We start from the raw sequence: 20,646 nt of genomic DNA, 5'->3' as shown, positions 1-20,646 counted from the left end.
GGGCTGGGCAGGAAGTTGCCACCTGTGTGAGACCCTGACTTGCCTCTTTTGTCCCCACCAGGGAGGTTACACAGAGGCTGTGGGAGTTGACTAAGAGGCTGCTAGAGCTCTGTGGGGGCTCTGTCCAGGCCACGGTCCCTCTGCCTAGACTTTAGGTCCTAGATGCTTTAGGCAGGCTGGGAGCTGGACTTCCAGGCGGATGGCAGCCCCCCACTTACACAGCTGTGGAGCTGGGAAAAGAGATTTGGCCAGGCTTCTGGAGCTTTCTAAGGATGGAGGGAGTCTTCCAGACTGGTGGGAGGTGGAGGTGCAGCAGTTTCTCAAGAAGAGCAGGGCCCTGGGGCTCCATTTCCTCTTGTGGAGGAGCTGCGGCTGAGCGGGTGCTGGCTGACTCTGCAGGCTGGCTGTCCCTGGAGCCTGCTGCAAGGGAGCAGAACAGGTCAGGGCAGGTGGCCCCTGAGGCTTTGGAAAAATGGGGCTGGGAGAGGAGGTTGGAGTGCTTAAGGAAAGAACAGAGAGACTTTTGAGCACATAGACCCGGATGGCATACATTTATTGTCCTAACTGGAACACTTCGGAGAATGAAAAGGGGCTGTGTTAATCACACCAGGGAAACAGGTACAAACTGGGGCTCCAAGGCAGACAGAGACCGGGTTACCCTACTTACTACCAGTTCCTAGCTCCGTGGTTTCGGGCAAGTTACATAACCTTTCTGAATTCTGCTTCCTACATAAAAAAGGATACCATGATGTGTTGCTTTTCAAGGCTGGGTGCTGGGTGGCCTTGGCATAGACTTGGCTCTCCATATTGCCTCTGTGAGGTCATGGAAGCTTGTTTGTCCCTGGAACTGATCAGGGGTCACCCATCAGCTCTCCAGAATACAAGGGTCTCATGGGCGTGTGCATGAGACAGAGGTTCCATGGATGCTGGCCAGAGCTGGAGTCAAGTCTCCTGGTCACTGTTCCTAGGGCAGGCCCCTGCTAACACTCCAGTTACTCTTGCCTTCCCTGAGGCTATGGTTGTACGGAACATCCTCATTAGGGCCGGGCCCAGGGCAGCTTCTCTGTCACTCGCCTCTGCTTGCCTCCTCTGGGGGTTGCCCACATGGAATGGTACATTCCCTGGGTTTTTGCTCAGACTGGAGGCCAAGCTGGAGGAAGGAGGCAGCTGCAATTTCGGTGTCAGTTCCAACCTAGAATGTTTCTCTAGATCTGAGTGAAGTCTGTGCCTGCCACTTGTGGTTATCAGATTCTGGACAAATCAAAGTCCCCAGGCTCCTGGTTCCAAACCAGGAGGTTGGGAGAATTGTCCTGTCCTGTCCTTTTATTTTGGAAATAGGGTCTTATGTGGCCTAGGCTGTGGTCAAATTCATGGTATAGCTGAGGATGACGTTGAACTCTTAACCCAACTGGCCTAGAACAGAGGTGGCAGCAGCTTTTCCTTCCAGATAGGCTACCACAGAGAATGCTGGGTCCCTCTAGACCCACAGCTCTCCGGTGACCTTGGCCACTTGGTCCTCCACCCCGTCTTCTCATCCCAACCGGAGTCATGGCTTGCCAGCTCTGGAAGGTTTATTAAGCAAACGGCTCTCAGCTAACTCATTTGACTAGTCTGTCCACTAAACAGCCAAAGTTCCTGGTGGTAGGAACTAGGTGGTTCCTCTGCATAGGTATATGCCCACCTCAGTTCTGAGGTCTCAGGACAGTGGTCTGAAGGCTTCCAGCTCCCTTCTGAACAAGGTCAAGGAGTTGGGCATTACCCAAAGGGCAAATCAGGAAGTATATCAATATTTAATAAATGTTTGCAAGCACAGTCTATTTGGCTATTTTCATCCAGTACAGACTAGGCAGGTTTTTTGTTGTTATTTGTTTTGTTTTCTTTTTTCAAGACAGGATTTCTCTGTGTAGCCCTGGCCGTCCTGGATCATGCAGGCCTCAAACTGAAATCTGCCTGTCTCTGGTTCCAGGAGTGCTGGGACTAAAGGCATGTGCCATCACTGCCCAACTATCCTTTCTTTCTTTTTTTTAAAAAAGGAGAATGTGTCTGCCCAGGTTGGCCCTGAACTCCTGGGCTCAGGTGATCCTTTGGCTCTGCCTCTGGAGTCACTGGGGTTTTTAGCTATGTGACACTATACCCAGCCCTAGGGTTGACAATTTGACAGGCAAAAGAGCGGCACCTCATGTTTTTTTTTTTTTGGTTTTTCGAGACAGGGTTTCTCTGTGCAGCTTTGCGCCTTTCCTGGGACTCACTTGGTAGCCCAGGCTGGCCTCGAACTCACAGAGATCCGCCTGGCTCTGCCTCCCGAGTGCTGGGATTAAAGGCGTGCGCCACCACCGCCCGGCGGCACCTCATGTTTTAATTTGTACTTTTAGTTAGGGAGACAGAGTATTTTCATATATTTGTGGTCATCTGAACTTTGGGGGGAGACTAGCCCACTCACAGCCTTGCTCTGCTGTCTTCGGTGCTGACTTTTTCTTAATGATTTATAGGCACATTGTGCATATTACAGGAGTTACTAGGTAATATATCTTCTGTTTTCTTTGTCCTTTGTCCTTGGTTGAGTTTGCTTCACACAAGAAGTTCTACAGTTTCACAATGTCCCATGTGCCTTTTCTTCTGGCTTCGCGTGTCAGGTTACACTCAGACTTTCTCTGGGGTAGATGATTCAGCCATTGCTGCAGATGCTCTGAGAAACAATGGCCACCACACTTGCAGTGGCAGCAAAGAAAATGTTTATTTAAAAATAAGAACTATCACACGAGATACATTTAAATATTAATAGATAGGAGTGAAAACTTCAAATGGTGTAACAAGACTAACAGCTTTCTCTCCACAGATGGTCAGATGCCGACAAACAAGACGTGCTGCTGAGAAGTGCTGTTAGGAGAATGCATACGAAGGCCTGAGGAACGTTCTATTTACAGGCTTCGGAGGAGCCATAATCCCCAATTTTCTACTTGCTGCTGCTGTTGCTTGAGAAGCACAGGAGGCCGAGCTGGATCCAGTTACACCAGAGAATTTACTTTTAGAAGACGTTTTTCTGCCTGTAGTAGAGCCCCTAAAATGTGGCAAAGAAAAGAAAATTAAAACGCTAAACGAGGCCAAGTTAATGGTCTTTGTCTGTTAACTTGCTAGGAGAACAAGCATGATTTTCTTTGGTCTTGTGTTTGTCTACATTTTCTGTCTGGAAATTCCGAGGGGAGGGTGAGTTTCCCTGTCTGAAGTATCTCAACTCTGTGGCCTGTGACCAACCCACAGACCCTCTCTCCTGTCACGCCTTCCACAGCCTACAGTCAGAATCCTCTGGATCTACTCTGACAAAAGAAGAAGAGAAGACATGCCTTAGATACTCCAAATCTCTGGCCATCAGACGCCCTAGAATTACCGCACTGATAACAGCTTTGTGGGAAGTGGAGATGGGGCAGAGCCTCTGGGTGGCCTCTTCCTAGCCACACTAGTTCTAAGAAGGCTGCAGATCTGGCTCCCTAGGGAGGAGGCCCAAGCTGCCTATGCATTGGTCTGGCATGTGTCAGGGCCACGTAGCTTGCAGCTCCCTCAGCTGCACCCAAAGACCTGCCAACTCTTCCCGCTCACTGCCTCATGCACACAGGGAAGAGGCCCTGCCACAGCCTGAGCTGAGGAGTGTACGTCACTTCTTTGCTGATCCGAGGATGGCAATTTTCTTTCCCCAACAAAACCAGAGCGCAAACCAATACAGGGACAGTGGGCAGCCCCTCAGAGGCTCTGCAAACCCACTCAAGTCCACCATCAGTTCCAGAATCCAGGGTAGTCAGTGGCATCTCAGGACACTCTGCTGGGCTAGGTAGAGTTTTTCAACACTTTAAACCTCTCGCTGGAGGGAAGGCAATTTCACTGCAGATCTGGCAGAGAGGCAGCCTGAAGTTTCCCTATGCTGATTTCCTGTTGAGAAATGAAGCCCGGAGCAAAAACCTGCTGTTTATGTTGATTTACAGAATGAATCTGCCAACAGCAGCCTCCATTTCAAGGGCTCATCCATTTTCCTCCCACTCAGAGAGCCCAGACCACACCTGGCTCATTGTGTGTCATTCTGAGATGTGAGCCCCAGGAGTCTGACGGGTGAAGGGCTCTGGCAAGGAGCCCCAAGTGTTCTCCCACCACACAGGTGAGAAGCGTGGGGGCTGGAAAGCCCTCAGGGTGGGCTGGGAAAGCTGGAGGACCAGAGCAGATGCAAAGAAGCTGCTCTGGTGAGTAGTCACCAAGCTGATCCGAGAGGAAAATCCCTCCTTCAACAGACTAATTACACCTGGCATGGAAGCTGGTGCCGGCTGCAGGACACTATGATGTTGGTTTGTTCTCTGAGACAGGGTGTCACAGAGCCCAGGCTGGCTTTGAACTCGTATTACCTTGATCTCTCATCTTCCTGCCTCCTACCTCCCGAGTGCTAGGGTTATTATAGGCATGGCCCTTCACGCCTGGTTTAAGTTGAGTTCTACTGCTTAAACTAGACTCCAGGTGACATAGCAAGAGCTTCTTCCTCACAAACAAATGCTGTGGAAATTAAAGAAAGGAGCCAGCAGCAAAGAACAGTGTTAGTCTCCTTGCTTCTAACAAGCAGAAGCCAGATGACAGATGGCCACATTTTCAAGGAGTGTCCACAGACAAGCAGCAGTGAACTTGCTCTGAGCAGTCGTGCCAGGCCAGGGTCCAATCCACCTCTGAAACCGAGCAGGGAGGCTGGCCTCAGGCAGCCCTTTCCATGCAGGCCAGGCCAGTTTTCCCACCCTAAACCCAAGAGGGTTGGACCAGAAGCTTTTTAAGGTCTCATGCTCTGTGAGCGACTAAGGAAATATGTCTCCCAAGGGAGAGGAATAAATGAAGGAAATGAGAAAATGTCCTCACTGAGGAATATCTGATGGGCACTTGCGCACTCAAAACCACAAAATTAAGGCACCATTTATGAATGCCTTTAATTCTGTACTCTGGCAGAAGGGTTAGCACATTTAAGAAGTCCGTTTATGGATTTAACAAGGAATGACAATTTGGTGACATTGCTTTCCTTTCTCTTCCCCCACTTAATCTTGTTTTTATCACCCAGAAGGAGAAGAGGCAGAAAAACTGCAAAAGCAAACCCAACAGCTTGCAAAAGTCCCTGACGCTCTGTTTCCCATTGTCTAAGCATTTCTGCTCTAACATGCAGTTCTTTGGGGACCACCATGTCCGGATGGAAGACAAAGCTGCAGAAGGTGGAGGGTACCTGGCAGAGGCTGGGAGAGGGGCTGGTGTCACAGTGCAATGGTGGGAAACAAGCAAGCCTGCTGCCAAGATCTGCCTCCTCTACCTTGGCTTCTCCTTGTGAAGACATGTTGCCGCCCAAAGCCAAGTGAAGGGAAGGGAAGGGAAGGGAAGGGAAGACAGAAGCCACTGACCCAGCCCTAAAGAAACCTGGCTTGCCTGTCTTTGGATTTCCCAGTTGTGGTATCTTCTCAGCTACCCTGCTAGGCTAGGAGGCATTCAAAGCAGGGGAAGGCCGGGGATGTAGCTGGACTGGCAGGCTTGTTTCCCATGCAGGAGGCAATGGTATGATCTCAGCAATGCATAAACATGTGTGATGGACCATGCTGGTAATCTCAGCACTTGGAGGTAGAGGCAGGAGGAGTATAAATTCAGGGTCACCCTTGGCTATAAATCAAGTTTCAAGGCCAGACTGTGATACATGAAACCCTGTCTCAAAAAGCAGCAGAGAGGCCAAGAGAATCCTCAGCCACAGAGGGAGTGTGGCAAACACTGGCAAACTCACAAAAGCCCTGTTATTTACTCAGTGTATGAGTTGTATTTCTGGTGGAAAAGTACCTTAATCAGAGCAATTACCTCAAAACAAACAAAAATCCAAGGTAAGGTCAAAGTTGGGGAAGTTTTTGCAAACTTAAACTAGGTTATTTTAAAAATCTGAAGCCATGCTTTTATTCTGGTTCAGTTCTAAACCATCAGCCTATGAACTGACACCAGCTAATTTCACTAAGCGCTTTAAAGCAAGCTGGAGCACCTGTGTGCACCTCTGTGCCCCCCACCCGACGCCGCAGGAGATAAAGACTGTACCCCTTTGCCTTGAAGCCGCCGTTACTGGTCCTCCTCCTCTTGGGCCGTTGGAAGGCTGGCATTTTCTTCCTCTTTCTTTCATTTCTAGTTTGATTTGCGAAGTAGTGAGAAGATACAGGCTCCTCCTCATCAGGCTCCTCCGGGGTGCTCCTCCCGGTGCCTCTGCTGCCCATCAGGCTTATGCCGGGGGAACTGTCCTCAGCTACAAACAGGAAATGTGGACATTACAGGTGACCCCGTGTCTGGAGCCGAATACTAGCTGCTTTCCCGGGGCTTACATGCTGTACGGATTCAACAACTTGGCAGGAATCAAACCTTTCTATTTTGAAAAGCTCAAGTGTGTTCAATGGCAATTTATATTTAATGAAAGAATCAAAATTCATTACTTAAAAAATTTGTGATAATTTTTAACTCAACTGGAGATGTGAGGTTTAGTTCACACGGCTGCACGAGGCCTATGTCCATTTTACATTGTGTAACTAATCTTTGAGAGTTGAAGTGAAGGATGCCAAAAGTATTAGCTGATTTTATTTATCATTTTAAACATGCTGAGAAAATAAGTCCAATATAAAAAGGCAATAAATTATGTTCTCCCCCATCTTTAAGCAATAGTCTCTTAATAATAAATGCACCAGAAAATTTAGTGCCATATTTTACTCCTTGCAGACAGAAGCCATTTCTTTGCATAATTGTCATGAACACTTCACATATCAAGCAGGAGCCTGGCCTGAGTGAAACATACATTTGCAAGGGAGAAAGTAATTTCCATGGGTATTTGCATCTTTTTGTTTTGTTTTGTTTTTCAAGACAGGGTTTCTCTGTGTAGTCCTGGCTGTTCTGGAACTCGCTCTGTAGATCAGGCTGGCCTCGAACTCACAGAGATCTCCCATCTTCTGTCTCCTGAGTGCTAGGATTAAAGACATGCACCACCACCGCCCAACTCTTATTTTCTTGATGAAGAGGAGGAAGGAGCTCAGCCTACCTTTGGCCAAGCTGTCCTTGGGAAGGCGGTCCTGGGGTGTATGGGAGGGTGGTGTGTATGGGAGGGCAGGCTGAACAAGCCAAGTGGGGAACAAGCCAGTAAGCCAGTGTTCCTTCATAGCCTCTGCTTCAGCTCCTGCCTTGGCCTCCCTTAGCGGACTATGACTGGGGATCTATAAGCCAAATAAACCCTTTGCTCCCTATGGTGGTATTTTGTTCCCCAAAATATTGTGCACTCTAATAAACTTATCTGGGGTCAGAGACAGAACAGCCACAATATTAAACACAGAGGATAGGCATTAGTAGCACACGCCTTTAATCCTAGCATTCCAGGGGCAGAAATCCATGTGTTCAAGGATACAGTCAAGCATGGTGACTCATGCCTTTAATCCCAGGAAGCAAGCCTTTAATCCTAGGGAGTGATGGTAGAAAGCAGAAAGGTATATAAGGCGTGAGGACCAGAAACTAGAAGCATTTGGCCTGGTTAAGCTTTTAGCTGGTTAAGCTTCAGGCTTTCGAGCAGTTCAGCTGAGAGCCATTGGGATGAGGACACAGAAGCTTCCAGTCTGAGGAAACAAGAGCAGCTGAGGAATTGGCAAGGTGAGGTAGCTGTGGTTTGTTCTGCATCTGGTTTACCAACATTCACCCCAATACCTGGCTCAGGTTTGATTTTATTAATAAGAACATTTAAGATTCCTGCTATATCTGGCGCCCAATGTGGGGCAGGAATTTCCACTTAAAACCTGAGAAAGCGTAAAAAGAAGATTCTAAAACGGAGCTAAAACAGCTTCCTAGTTGTCTTTCTCAAGTTAGCCACAGCCTGCGGGCTTGAGCTACTGTATGGTGGGTTCCTGGCGTGCATGTTTGACCAGCAGTATGGCAGGAATGAGGCGTCTGCAAGTGGCACATTAAGCTGCGTGGTAGATTTAGCCTTTGCTAGTACAAAACAAAACAAAACAAAAAAAGAGGTTTCTGGGATACACGCTGCTTTGATAGAAGCATAGACCCACTGTTTCTGAGAGTTGATGGCTCCCAGAGCTGGCGGTAAACGTACCACCACCATGTTAGGAAGCTGAAGTGGGTGGATCCAGTAGCCACAGCGCCGTTTCAGGCTTAGAAGGCTGCAGTTTAAAGCAATAGGCTCAAGCTAATATAAAAAATAAGCCACATAAAGATGACTACCACACAGAGAATCTGGATTATGTTCTCTTTGATATTCATAACTGAAGAAAAACATTTGATTGCAAAAGCTGTTGAGTTATGCCAAAATGTATATTTTAAAGGTATCTTGACTTCAAAATTTGGATGTAAGGATATGTTACTTTGGAAAGGAGACTCTGCTTTTGTTCCCACAGAAAGCCAGAGGCTATAGATTTGTTCCAGATTAAGATACATCAGGTTTGACCAGCCAAGACCCCCTGAAAGGTCTCCGATGACACCATGGCCCAGATGATCCAACATCCAGAACCGTTTCAAGGCAACTAGCTCAGATGATACACCCTCATGGACTACTCCATAATCCTAAAATTTTCTTTGTGTCCCCATAAGATATAGTGCCCCCTCCAGCAGGAAGTAGTAAGAGAAGCTACGCCCAAATTCCCAAATATACCAAGCTGGCTTTGGAGATGTGTAAAAGTTAAAACCTTCCTCTTTAAAAAAAAAAAAAAAGAAAGAAAAGAAAAGGGGAAGTGCTGTGGGATAGTCTATATGTCAAATTGCTCTGATTGGTCAATAAATAAAACACTGATTGGCCAGTGGCCAGGCAGGAAGTATAGGCTGGACTAACAGAGAGGAGAACAGAGAAAACAGGAAGGCGGAGGGAGTCACTGCCAGCCACTGCCATGACAAGCAGCCTGTGAAGACGCCGGTAAGCCACAAGCCACGTGGCAGGGTACAGATTTATGGAAATGGATTAATTTAAGCTATAAAAACAGTTAGCAAGAAGCCTGCCACAGCCATACAGTTTGTAAGCAATATAAGTCTCTGTGTTTACTTGGTTGGGTCTGAGCAGCTGTGGGACTGGCGGGTGACAGAGATTTGTCCTGTCTGTGGGCAAGGCAGGAAAACTCTAGCTACAGCTCCCCAAGTGGCTTTTGGTCCTGGTGCTTATCCCAGCAATAGAAACCTGCCTAAGACACCAGGTTTGTCTGCTGAGGGTGACAACTTATTGCATCACACGTCAGTGGAGGGCACAGTCTGCCCCTTTACTACCCCACAGAATACCCTTTTGCTCTTTGGGGGCCTCCGCTTTGATGTCCTCACCGAGCCAGGCTTTTCCAGTGACTAATAACAAGAGCATTCCGATGACACACTCATTCCCCAAAGCACTGAAGCTCTACTCTTCTATGTTATCTTAGACATGCTTGTTAGATAACATGTTCCTTCCTCAGATAAGGACACTGAAGCACACAGAGGTCGCTGGTGCCCTGCCAAAGATCACAGTGAGATGATGGTAGATCTGGAATGGGGCCCAAGGCTTGTGACTCCTTGGGCACTTGCCTTACCAGAACAATGTGCAGGCCCATGGGCCAGAGGTTCCCACCTGTGCTCCATTAGCAGGTTTAATGACTGGCTTCCCTGGGGCCCTAAATACCATGTCCTCTCAGAGGTGCCTGCCACACCACGAGGGCTGCTCCTGGGACTTCAGTGTGACAGGTGTAGGATGTATTAACCACATAATTCCAATTCAGTGAGATACATTGCTTAACATTAAAATAGGCTTTTAGAAAACAAGTTTGGTGGGATACTGAACCTGGCAGTGTCCATTCTGAGTATTTCTTTAATATTGGAATCACTTCAGCACCATATTTTTCCAGCTTGTCTTCAGTAACACCATCAATCTGAAGCAAAACCTCAGGATCAGAAGATAAAGATTCTGTGTGTGGACATAAAATTAAGAATTTAAATTACCACCCATAGAAAACCCACTAAATTCAAGTGCATTTACTCATTTAGCTCATATTTGGGTTTTTGTTTTTCTTTCTTGTTTTTTTTTTTTTTTTTTTTTTTTTGGTTTTTCGAGACAGGGTTTCTCTGTGTAGTTTTGCGCCTTTCCTGGATCTCGCTCTGTAGACCAGGCTGGCCTCAAACTCACAAAGATCCACCTGCCTCTTCATATTTGTTAAGAGCCAACTATTGCTGGGCACCAGGGACATGTGGAGTTTTCTAAAAGGCAAAGTTAGACTGGAAATGCAGCAGACAGGCTAGGGGCCGAACCCACCATCTAATTTCAGCAGCAGAGGCATAGACACCAACGTAGTGAGTGGGAGACAGCCAAGTGCCTGGGGGAAGCTGGAGGTGGGATCTGTGCTGGGTGCTCACTTTCAGCATACTCGGCTCCTGCCCACTGTCCCCATGGCCAAGACTTGTCTAGCTGCAAGACTGATGTCCCTGTATTGTTGCAAACACCCACATTCTATCTCTAGCTCTGACTCTTCCCCTGCACTGCAGACATGCACACTCCACCTCAAGAGACACACTACATTGATGCTGCCCCGGCCCTGGCTTGTTCATCTGGTCAGTCCCACATAGGGTGAAGCAACAAGTGGACCCTGGAGTCCTCTGCAGAGATAGCACATACAGCTTACGGCTGGGCAAGTCCCCTGGGGGCTGCATAGGAAGGAGCAGAAAGGGCGCTTAGTGGTTCTGAAGGAAGAAGGATGAAGCGAGCCAGATGTGGTGGAAGAGACCAAGAAGGCTTGGATTTGGTCTGGAGGCCAAGAGTGCTGGCTCTGGAGAGGAAGCGGGTGCTAATCCTTACACTTCTGACTTGAGCAGAGGGTGGATTTCTGATCCTTTCCCATCTGTGATTTCCACCTCATTCCTCTGTTTAGAGGAAAAGTGACAGACTGTGGGTAGAGCAGAAGGTTCATGAAGAAGTGAGGTGAAGTGGGAGAGGAAAGCACATGCAGACCCTTTGACCAAACTATGGTATCTAGTGAGCTACTGTAGCTTTAGTGGTTTTGCAAGAGCTAAAAGCATGCCCTGCTCACATCTGGAATTAAGGAGACCAGTTAGGAAACTACATTAATAGCCAAGGAAAACACACCATTTTTAACCAATTCTAACTCACACAGTTTCTGAAGGCAAGGCGTGTCTTATGAATACTGCTGGACAAACTGCACCTGTCCTGCGCTCACCCCTGCTTGTGCATGTGAGATCTTAAGTACACCTACTAAGAATTAATACTGTCGGCAGGTCAGCAAACTCACTGCTATTGGTACCTCACCGAGTGAGTTAGTTCAATGACATGAAATGTCTTCAGAAAGACTATCAGGGGCTGAGGGGAGGGCTCAGTCAGTACCACACTTGTTGCACATGCAAAAGGAGGAAGCTTGGTTGCCAGCACCAATGGAAAAGCTGGACATAGAATTCTAGTGCTGGGGAGGTAGAGACAGGGACATCCTGGGGCTCACTGGACAGCTAGACAATTAGAATTGTCTAGCCCCAGGTCCTAGTGAAAGACTCCTGTTGGAAAAATAAAAGTGGATTGTGCTTGAAGAGGAATAACATGAGACTGTCTTCTGGTTTCCACACACATGTACACATGCACTCCCTCCCCAAACACATGCACATGAGACATATTAGCATGAAAATGTTGTCAACGTAAAAAGGCAGTGAGACCGAGTAATAGGTAATAAATTTGGCACCAATGAAGTGCTGTCCTTGAGAAAGGACCATAGTTTGTAGTTTTCTTGCAAGCAACACCATGTACTTTACATGACCTAAAAAAGATGTTCAGAGTTGATAAAGCAGTATTACATTTTTGTCACTGAGATGTGTAACTGTCTGTTGACATCTCTGGTATCATCAGAAAAGCACCTGTATTGGAGCAGAAGGGGCAGGTGGGACTGCAGCTTGGAGGACATGGGGCCCAAGGTTAAATTCCCAGCACAACAGCACTAGAAACCAAAACCACAACCAAAACCAGATCCCCGAACCAGAGCGGGGATGCCAGTGATGACCGAGGGAAAACAGAGGTGGCTACTCAACAGGAGAGTCCTGTGCTGGTGGGATGGGGCAGCGCAGAGTGATGACTATGAGGTTTCATGAGGGAGGAGCGCAGGAGGGACACACAGCAGTCAATTACAACAACAGCTTATTTTCCAGAGGCCTTACCGCTGAAATTCTGGGTTAAGCTATCTCAGCCCATGCAAACAACTCAGATCAGCAAATATTTCTCAACTGAAGACAGAGCAGTGTTATAGATCCAGATTTAAAGAAGCCTAAGACAGTTTCTTTCATGTTTAGATCCTCGCTGCAAAGTACTTGTACAGAAATAGCTGAGCATCATGAAGGAAGGCAAAAAATAATTGACATCTGGCTTTATAGATGGTAATTATTCATATCCTAACATTCAGTCTTACAGAAAAGTATAAGATTAAAATTATAGCACACATCTGAACTGTATATATCCTAAATATTTTTACTTCAAGAAAGAGCTTAAGTGGTATTGCTGGGTTGAAAACCCAAAGATTAAACCAAAAATAATTAAAATAGACCAAGACTTATAAAGTCCCTTAGCAGCAGCTCATGCTTATAAGCCTAGTACTCAGGAGGCTGAGGCCAGAGGATTAGCCATTTGCGGCCATCCTAAACTATATAATAAGATCCTGTCTCATCACGGCATGGTGGCACAGGCCTTTAATCCCAGCACTTGGGAGGTAGAGACAAAGGCAGGCAGACCTTTGTGAGTTCAAGGCCAGCCTGGTCTACATAGTGAGATCTAGGCCAGTCAGGGTGACATGGTGAAATCCTGTCTCAATAGCAACAAATTAATTAAAAGACTCTCTTAGAAACAATAGAGTCCTTTAGTAAGAACTTGTGGCCACTGATCTGGGCCCGAAGAGCAAGGTGCACAGCCACTTACCTGCAAGCTTCTTGAGAGTAGCTGTATTAAAAATATTGAAGTAATGAACACCAAAGACCTTCCCCAGCAACTTGCAGACCTCTGTAAGTTCTCCAAGACATTTCTTAACCACCTCTTCTCTCTGGGATACTTTGGCCACTAAAGCTTTTTGTTTTTTTATACTGCTGGAATTTTCTGTTTCCATGAAGTCCACCTGAATGAGAAGGAGAGCAATCAGAGGAATGAACAGAAGCACACTCGTTCTCAAGGAAATCAGAGGAATGAACAGAAGCACACTCGTTCTCAAGGAAATCAGAGGAATGAACAGAAGCACACTCGTTCTCAAGGAAATCAGAGGAATGAACAGACGCACACTCGTTCTCAAGGAAATCAGAGGAATGAACAGACGCACACTCGTTCTCAAGGAATGGCTTTTTTCAGTGTTTGACTTTTTAAAAATTTCTTTTGAAATTCTATTCAATAATACTGTGTGTGTGTGCATGAGTGTGCATACACATATGTCACGGTGCATGTGGAGAGGCTAGAGGACACTGTGGAGTCAGTGCTTTCCTTTTACCGGGTTCTGGGGATCGGATTTGGGTTCCCAGGCTTGAATGGCAGTATCTTTACCTGGTGAGCCACGGTGCCTACTTTTGTATTTCTTTCCTGCCGAAAGGTAGTAAAAACCCCGTGGAACAAGGGCTGTGTATTCTCCATCTTTCTACTTCCAGGACCTAGCACATGAGAGCGCCTTTCGATAAATGCTTATTTAATTTTTCTTTTATTTATTTATGTGTATGTGCGTGCACATGCACGCATATATACATGCATGCTATGGTGTGTATGTAAAAGACAGTTTATAGGAATCTGCTCTCTCCTTTGTTCATGTATGTCCCAGAGATTTAACTCAGGTCATGAAACCTGGTAGCAAGTGCCTTTACCCATCTGCTGGCCCATCAATGCTTATTTAATGAATATAGGAAGATTTAGTAGCTTGAAAATCTATCAAATTCATTTTGACAAATGTCATATAAATTGGTTCAATTTCAAGATCTCTTTCCAATTAAGATCATAATACGTTCCTAGGGAATGCATATGTAAATTTAGTACCTAAGCTTTGGGAAGGATACCAAACTTTGTCATGATATATTCTGGTATATTCACTGAGAGACAGTAAAATGCTCACTTAAAATACCTTACCTTTAAGTGGCCACTGAGCACATTTTGGGCTTTAGTCCCCAGCATCATATAGGCGATTGGTTGGTCATTGGCATTGATATATAAGTCTTCGTCTAAAATTTTGTCCAGTATCAGCTTTTTAAAAAGTCTTTCGGCATTGTGTCGTGAATAAGAAGATCCCTTTCCAAATATTCCTGACTGAATCTTTGCACTCTTGCTCCCTAATAAGGTCCAAAAAGTTAGATGAGTAACTATAGATGTCTTATTATTCATAATTATTCATACAGAAGAGGCTAAAAAGTCATTCAAGGACATTTTTGGACAAATAGAAGAGATCATCTGTTCCACAGGCAACCCCACAGCACAGACAGACCCTCATTTCTGAATTATGAGCCTGTCTGAGGAGAGTGCCAAGGTTTCTGTGGTTGCGTGTACTTTCTCTTAGTGATGGGGCAGGAGCCAGCACCTCGTGCACACTGAGCTTGTGCCCCATCCTAGACCCGCTGCTTCCACTTCCCTTTGTTTATAACACGTTGACCAAAACCACAGCAATACCAAGCTTGTTATTTCAAAATGTTGCATTCCCAGCTTATAAAACTGTATCAGAAAAATAGAGCAAAAAAATAAAGAACTCATGTAAGTGCTAACAGCTTTATACTTCTCTGTTATACTTTATATTTCTGTGTGTTATTGATAAAGTCACACAACAGCCCAGGCTGCCCTCAACGTCACCTGAACTCCTGATTCTCCCATTTCCACCGTCCAAGTGCTTAGAATTACAGGTGTGTGCCATCACACCAGCTCACAGAGTTTTTAAAGAATGTTTTTCACTTATTTACTCATTGTATGTACACATGTGCCACAGCTTGTGTTGTAGAAGTTGAGGACAACCTTGCAGGAGTTAGTTCTCTCCCCACATGGGACCTAGGGACTGAACTCAAGTCGTCAGGCTGGGCAGCAGGCATCTTGGCCTGCTGAGCCACCTTGCTGGCCCTCAGAGAACTTTCGACATTTTTTTTCCCCATTGCTGGGGCTGAACCAAGGATCTTCCACATGCTAGGTAAGGCCTTTGAATCGGTTTTCTAAATACCATCTCTGGTCCTACTTATTTAAATATCTATTCGATTATAAAGTACGTATTTAAGTCTATATTTTGTTACACTCTGAGAAAGCAGACACAAATTCCAAAACCAAAATGTAGCATTTCCTCAGATCTCAAAAGAGGAGAGATGGGAAGTGCCTGCACTGTCCTTCCCCGTCACCCGAGAAGAGCAGTGACCTTTTCATCCAACACAATTTTAAATGTTAAATTAAAAAATGTGCCGGGCGGTGGTGGCGCACGCCTTTAATCCCAGCACTCGGGAGGCAGAGCCAGGCGGATCTCTGTGAGTTCGAGGCCAGCCTGGGCTACCAAGTGAGTCCCAGGAAAGGCGCAAAGCTACACAGAGAAACCCTGTCTCGAAAAACCAAAAAAAAAAAAAAAAAAAATGTTTTATTTTGTTTTTTTAAAGACAGGTTAAGTTAAAAAAAAAGTTTGCTTTTTTTTCTTTCTTTTTCTGGCTGGGCAGTGGTGGCACATGCCTTTAATCCCAGCACTCAGGCAGAATCTCTGTGAGTTCGAGGCCAGCCTGGGCTACAGAGCAAGTTCCAGGACAGCCAGGGCTGTTATACAGAAAAAACGTGTCTTGAAAAACAAAACAAAAATTTAAAAATTGGTTTTTTTTTTGTTTTTTTAAGACAGGGTTTCATTATGTAGTTCTTATTGGTCTGGAAAATGCTATGTAGACCAGGATGGCCTTGAACTCAAAGAAACGTGCTTGCTTCTGTGTCTCAAGTGCTGGGACTAAAGGCATGTGTCACCACCACCTGGCTTAAAAAACTTTTTGAGACCGTCTGTTATACAACCTTGGCTGGCTTAAAACTCAATAGATAGACAAGATTAGCTTTGAAACTGTGGTATCCTCCTGCCTCTGCCTCCCAAGTACTGGGATTACAGGCATGTCCCACTATGCCTGGCTTTGCACAATTTTATCACAACTATTATCTACTTAAAAAGCCTGTAACATAACCAGAATTAGCAGCTACTTTGGAAGACTTTAACTTTAAGAGGGCCAAATAATTACATCATTTGAAATTTCAGATGGCTTTTGGTCATGTATCTTGTACTATTTAAACTCTTTCAATGATTTGCATTCCCTAACGTTCTAGAACAGGACTGCTCTGCTAACGGGCTTTGAAAGATGTAGCGACTCCGCCGCAGGGCATACTAAGAAAGCTCAAGGATGGAGACAAATTTTTATTTACTTATTTCGGATACAGACTTTTGCTATGTAATCTTAGCTGGACTCAAAACTTGTGACAATCCTCCTGCTTCTGCATCCCAAGTGTGGAATGTCAGGAGAGCACCATGCATGCACACAGAAGGGCCAATAAGAAGCTGAAGAACGTGTGACAAAAATGTTTGCTTTTCTTGAACCAATGAAAAAACAAACAAAAAGTTTGCTCCAGTAATCTTTAATCTCTAATTCAATAAATTTTTTTTTTTTATGTTTTGGTTTTTCAAGACAGGGTTTCTCTGTGTAGCCCTGGCTGTCCTGGAATTTCTTATGTAGACCAGGCTGGCCTCAAACTCAGAGGTTCCCCTGCCTCTGTCTCCTGAGTGCTGGGATTAAAGGTGTGGGCCACCACCTCCTGGCTACTAATCTATTATTTGCTTTTTCTATGTGAAAACTCATCTTCGTGACTTTTTAATGCACTTGTAATCACTTCTTTAGATGTTTAATTTTAACTGATATAATTCAAACAATACAGCAGATGACTTACCCAAGAAAATGTCGACCAGCATGTTCAGAGTGAATCTTCCAGAAGGACCTACATTTCTCGTTCCTGGTGATGAACTGTGTTCTTGAACAAATCTTACAATATTTTTCACGTCATCAGTCACATCTTTTGTTTTATAATCCTATGAATAAAAAAAATTACCTTCTGCTGTAATTAAGATAAGGAGACCTAGGTTACTAGAGCTTAATATTAATTGTGGTAAAACTTATAATTCATTTTCACGTTAAAATGAAGATTAAAAACTAAGGAAGTTTCAAATGTTCATTCTTAAATTCTAGAATAATTAGGCCTCTATTGTGGCTATGTTATTGTTGCTTCAGACATATATCTTGTCCTTCATCCTGCACACCTCCTGGAACAGTGCTCTGTCTGTCCCTTGTGAGACTGTGGCCTTTAGGATAAAGTGCTGTCCATAAGTGCAAGTCACCAATTCTCTTAATCTCTTTTCAGCCTTGGTGCTACTGTATTTATTTATTTATTTTTGACAACGTCTCACTATGTAACTCTGGCTGGTTTGGAATTCACTATGTAGACCAGGCTAGCACTGAACTCAGACCCACCTCCCGAGTGCTGGGATTAACTCTATGGGCCACCAAACATGACAATCTCCTTTCCTGATCCATTTCCTTTCAGTTCCTCTTCTTACTTCCTTAGTGTTTCCCACCTTTTGAAGTCCTCATTACTAGATGCTCCTTCTGCCCTCGTCTATCCTGTCTCCATCTTGGCATGAACCCTACATTCCTAGATCAGAGCTGTCACAGAGCAGGTACTCTGCAAGTAAGCGGCTGACAGTAGCCTTTCTAGGGTGCAGTGGTGGAAAGAGCAATGAACCTGCCGATCCCCCCCAGAGTAAATTATTCTGCTCTGTCTAGCCCTGCACATTTCTGTACCACTACTTAGTACGCTGCATTACATGGCTGCCTCCCTTCAGTGGGTGTTCCTAGCACACCACAAGCAGTTAAAAAATATAGCAAGTGTGCAAAAGTCATCATAAATATTAGAACATGAAACTGTAAGCCAGGTGCAGTGGCTCAATGCCTATAGTACCAATACTTGGGAGTCTGAGGCAGAAGGATCACTGCAGATTTGAGGCCAGCCTGGGCTACTACTCTGATTTGATTTCTGTTGCTGTGATAAAACATTATAACCAAACACAACTTAGGGGAAAAAGGATTTATTACAGTTTATAGGTATGTCTATCACTGAGAGAAGTCGGGGCAGGAGCTTGAAGCAGAAACCACGGAAGAACACTGCTTGCTGGCTCACACTCAGCTACCTTTCCTACATAGCCCAGGATCATCTGCCCAGGGAATGGTGCTGCCCACAGTAGGCATCACAGGCTAACCTGATCTGGGCAATCAATCTCTCAATTGAGACTCCCTTCTCAGATGGCTATAGGCTGTGCCAAGGTGACAGTTAAAGCAATCCAGGCCAACTATAAAGATCTTGTCTTTTAAAATATAACACAAACAGGGTGGACACTTGGGAATAAAGTTCTTTGGTAGAGTACTTGTCTAGTGGGCTTGAGGTCCTAGGATCAATTCCTAGTACTGGAGGGTGTGTGTGTGTGTGTGTGTGTGTGTGTGTGTGTGTGTATGTGTGTGTGTGTGTGTGTGTGTGAGAGAGAGAGAGAGAGAGAGAGAGAGAGAGAGAGAAATTGTCATAATATAAGTACCTAATGAATGAATTTAACAGTCTCCAGGGTTATTTCAGGCCAGACAATATTAAACTTATCCACAAGTCATGTCATCATCACCGTTACGACTATTTTTTTTTAAGACATGATCTCACTATGTAGCCCAGGTTGGCCTTAACTCTCCCTTTCTTGTCTCAGCCTCTGAATTGCTGCTGGGATTGATTCATCACTTCCCTTTCACTATTCTTTACAGTTAAATAAGTAATGTTCAAACACATTACTCTTATTACCACTCTTTTGAAAATGAGATCTCTAAGTTATAGTTGAATTTAAAATACCTTGCTCGTCCATGTTAGATCTTTTTGGATGTTTACTATTTTGTTTTTTGTTACTTTTTGAAACCACGTTTCAGGCGGCCCCAGTTGGCATGGACGCACTTAGTGAAGGACCACCTTGAATCCCTGATCTTCCGCTACTGCCTTCTAAGTGCATGCTCCACTAAGCCTGGCCTACGTTTATTTATTTATTTATTTTTTGGAGACTGGATTGCACAATGTAGCCTTGGCTGTCCTGGAGTTCACTATGTAGACCAGGCTGCCTCAAACTCAGATCTGCTTGCCGTGTTTACCACCACACCTGGCCTACTTTTTTTTTTTAAGTTAAAAAAACATGTCAGCAATTTTCTTAATTATTAAAGTTTTTTTTTTTTTTTTTTTGTTACTTTTTGTTTTTGTTTCTCAAGACAGGGTTTCTCTGTGTAGCCCTTGCTGTCCTAGAACTCGCTCTGTAGACAGGCTGGCCTTGAACTAAGAGAGCTGCCTGCCTGACTCCTGAGTGCTGAGATTAAAGGTGTGCACCACCACCACCCGGCAATTATTAAGTAATTTTAAATGACATATTTTACCTTTGTTTTACAGCAATTGTCACAAGAAACATCTGGGTATTTCTTACAAAAATCAGGGTTAAATCCTTTTTCACCAAAGTAAGCTAAAAGCTGTATTCTTCTGCATTCCGTGATATTTTCACAATAATGTACCATGCTATATAAATTATTGAAGTGAGTTTCCTTTGTATGATAGTTTCCATCTTTTTCCACTAAAAGAGATGAAGAACAGAACAAAAAAAATTTTTTTTTACTGGGTTTTCAAGACAGGGTTTCTCTGTATAGCCCAGGCTGTCCTGGAACTCACTCTGCAGACCAGGTTGACCTCGAACCCAGAGATCTGCTTGCCTCTGCCTCCAAGTATTGGGATTAAGTGTGTGCCACCACTACCTGGCCCAATGTAAAATTTTTACAGTAGAAAACCAAAAGAATATTAAAAATAGTATTTAGAGTAGATTCATCTATCTTCCTTTTGTGTTTTTGTTTGGTTTTGGAGATCAAATCTTGCTATGGTTAGATGAGCTTTAGATAACTCTGCTACCTCGGTTTTCTGTGTGCTAGGACAGCACACATGAGCCGCTGTGCTCTGCTAGATTGAAATACTAAATAAGAAAATTACTATTAACAGCACAGTGTCAATGACATCCTTTTATACTGCAGTTCACTGGATGTTTGAGATCACATGTCATTTTTTTTTTAAATATTTATTTGTTTATTATGCATACAATGTTCTGCCTGCATCCCTGCAGGCCAGAAGAGGGCACCAGATCTCATTACAGATGGTTATAAACCATCATATGGTTGCTGGGAATTGAACTCAGGACCTCTGGAAGAACAGCTAGTGCTCTTAACCTCTGAGCCATCTCTCCAGCCCATGGTTTTTAATTTTATAGGAATGCTGGATTTCTTCCTTTTTGAGGCAAAGTCTCACACTGTACCCCAAGATGGCTTTGAAATTGTGAAATTCTCCTGCCTCCAAAATACTGAGATTACTGGCATAAGCTATTTTACCCTAAAATGTTTAATTTTCCTTTTTTAAATTGAATTTTCTTTATGTCTTCACTATCCCAATGATAGAGATTTGTGTTATACTTCCTCTCTAGGTAGATATGTGCTGAGCTGCATATCTAGAGGAAGCAGCAGACAGTCCCCATAGCTAAAAACCTAGGGAAACCAGGGCTTCTAAAACTGTGGTCAAGA

The 20,646-nt window shown here is 44.7% G+C and overlaps 1 protein-coding gene across 2 annotated transcripts in view; it reads right to left on the bottom strand.

Annotated features, from left to right (window-relative positions):
• Positions 1–532: 532 nt before the first annotated feature.
• Positions 533–20,646, bottom strand: part of Blm (BLM RecQ like helicase) — a 91,045-nt gene continuing 70,931 nt past the window's right edge. For both annotated transcript variants that reach the window (XM_052711862.1, XM_052711863.1), the window contains exons 16-22: positions 19,468–19,658; positions 16,910–17,048; positions 14,108–14,307; positions 12,929–13,121; positions 9,812–9,934; positions 6,079–6,280; positions 533–3,058 (exon numbers count right to left, since the gene is read on the bottom strand). In XM_052711862.1, the coding sequence (XP_052567822.1) occupies positions 2,881–3,058; positions 6,079–6,280; positions 9,812–9,934; positions 12,929–13,121; positions 14,108–14,307; positions 16,910–17,048; positions 19,468–19,658 (1,226 nt within the window). In that variant the 3' untranslated portion in view covers positions 533–2,880. The remainder of the gene's footprint in view (positions 3,059–6,078; positions 6,281–9,811; positions 9,935–12,928; positions 13,122–14,107; positions 14,308–16,909; positions 17,049–19,467; positions 19,659–20,646) is intronic.

This window comes from Peromyscus californicus, unplaced genomic scaffold (assembly GCF_007827085.1).
Source record: "Peromyscus californicus insignis strain IS unplaced genomic scaffold, ASM782708v3 Scaffold_4__1_contigs__length_199733344, whole genome shotgun sequence".
In the NCBI taxonomy this organism is placed as follows: Eukaryota; Metazoa; Chordata; class Mammalia; order Rodentia; family Cricetidae; genus Peromyscus; species Peromyscus californicus.
Note: the sequence above shows the minus strand (reverse complement) of the source record. Positions and strands in the feature narration are given on the sequence as shown.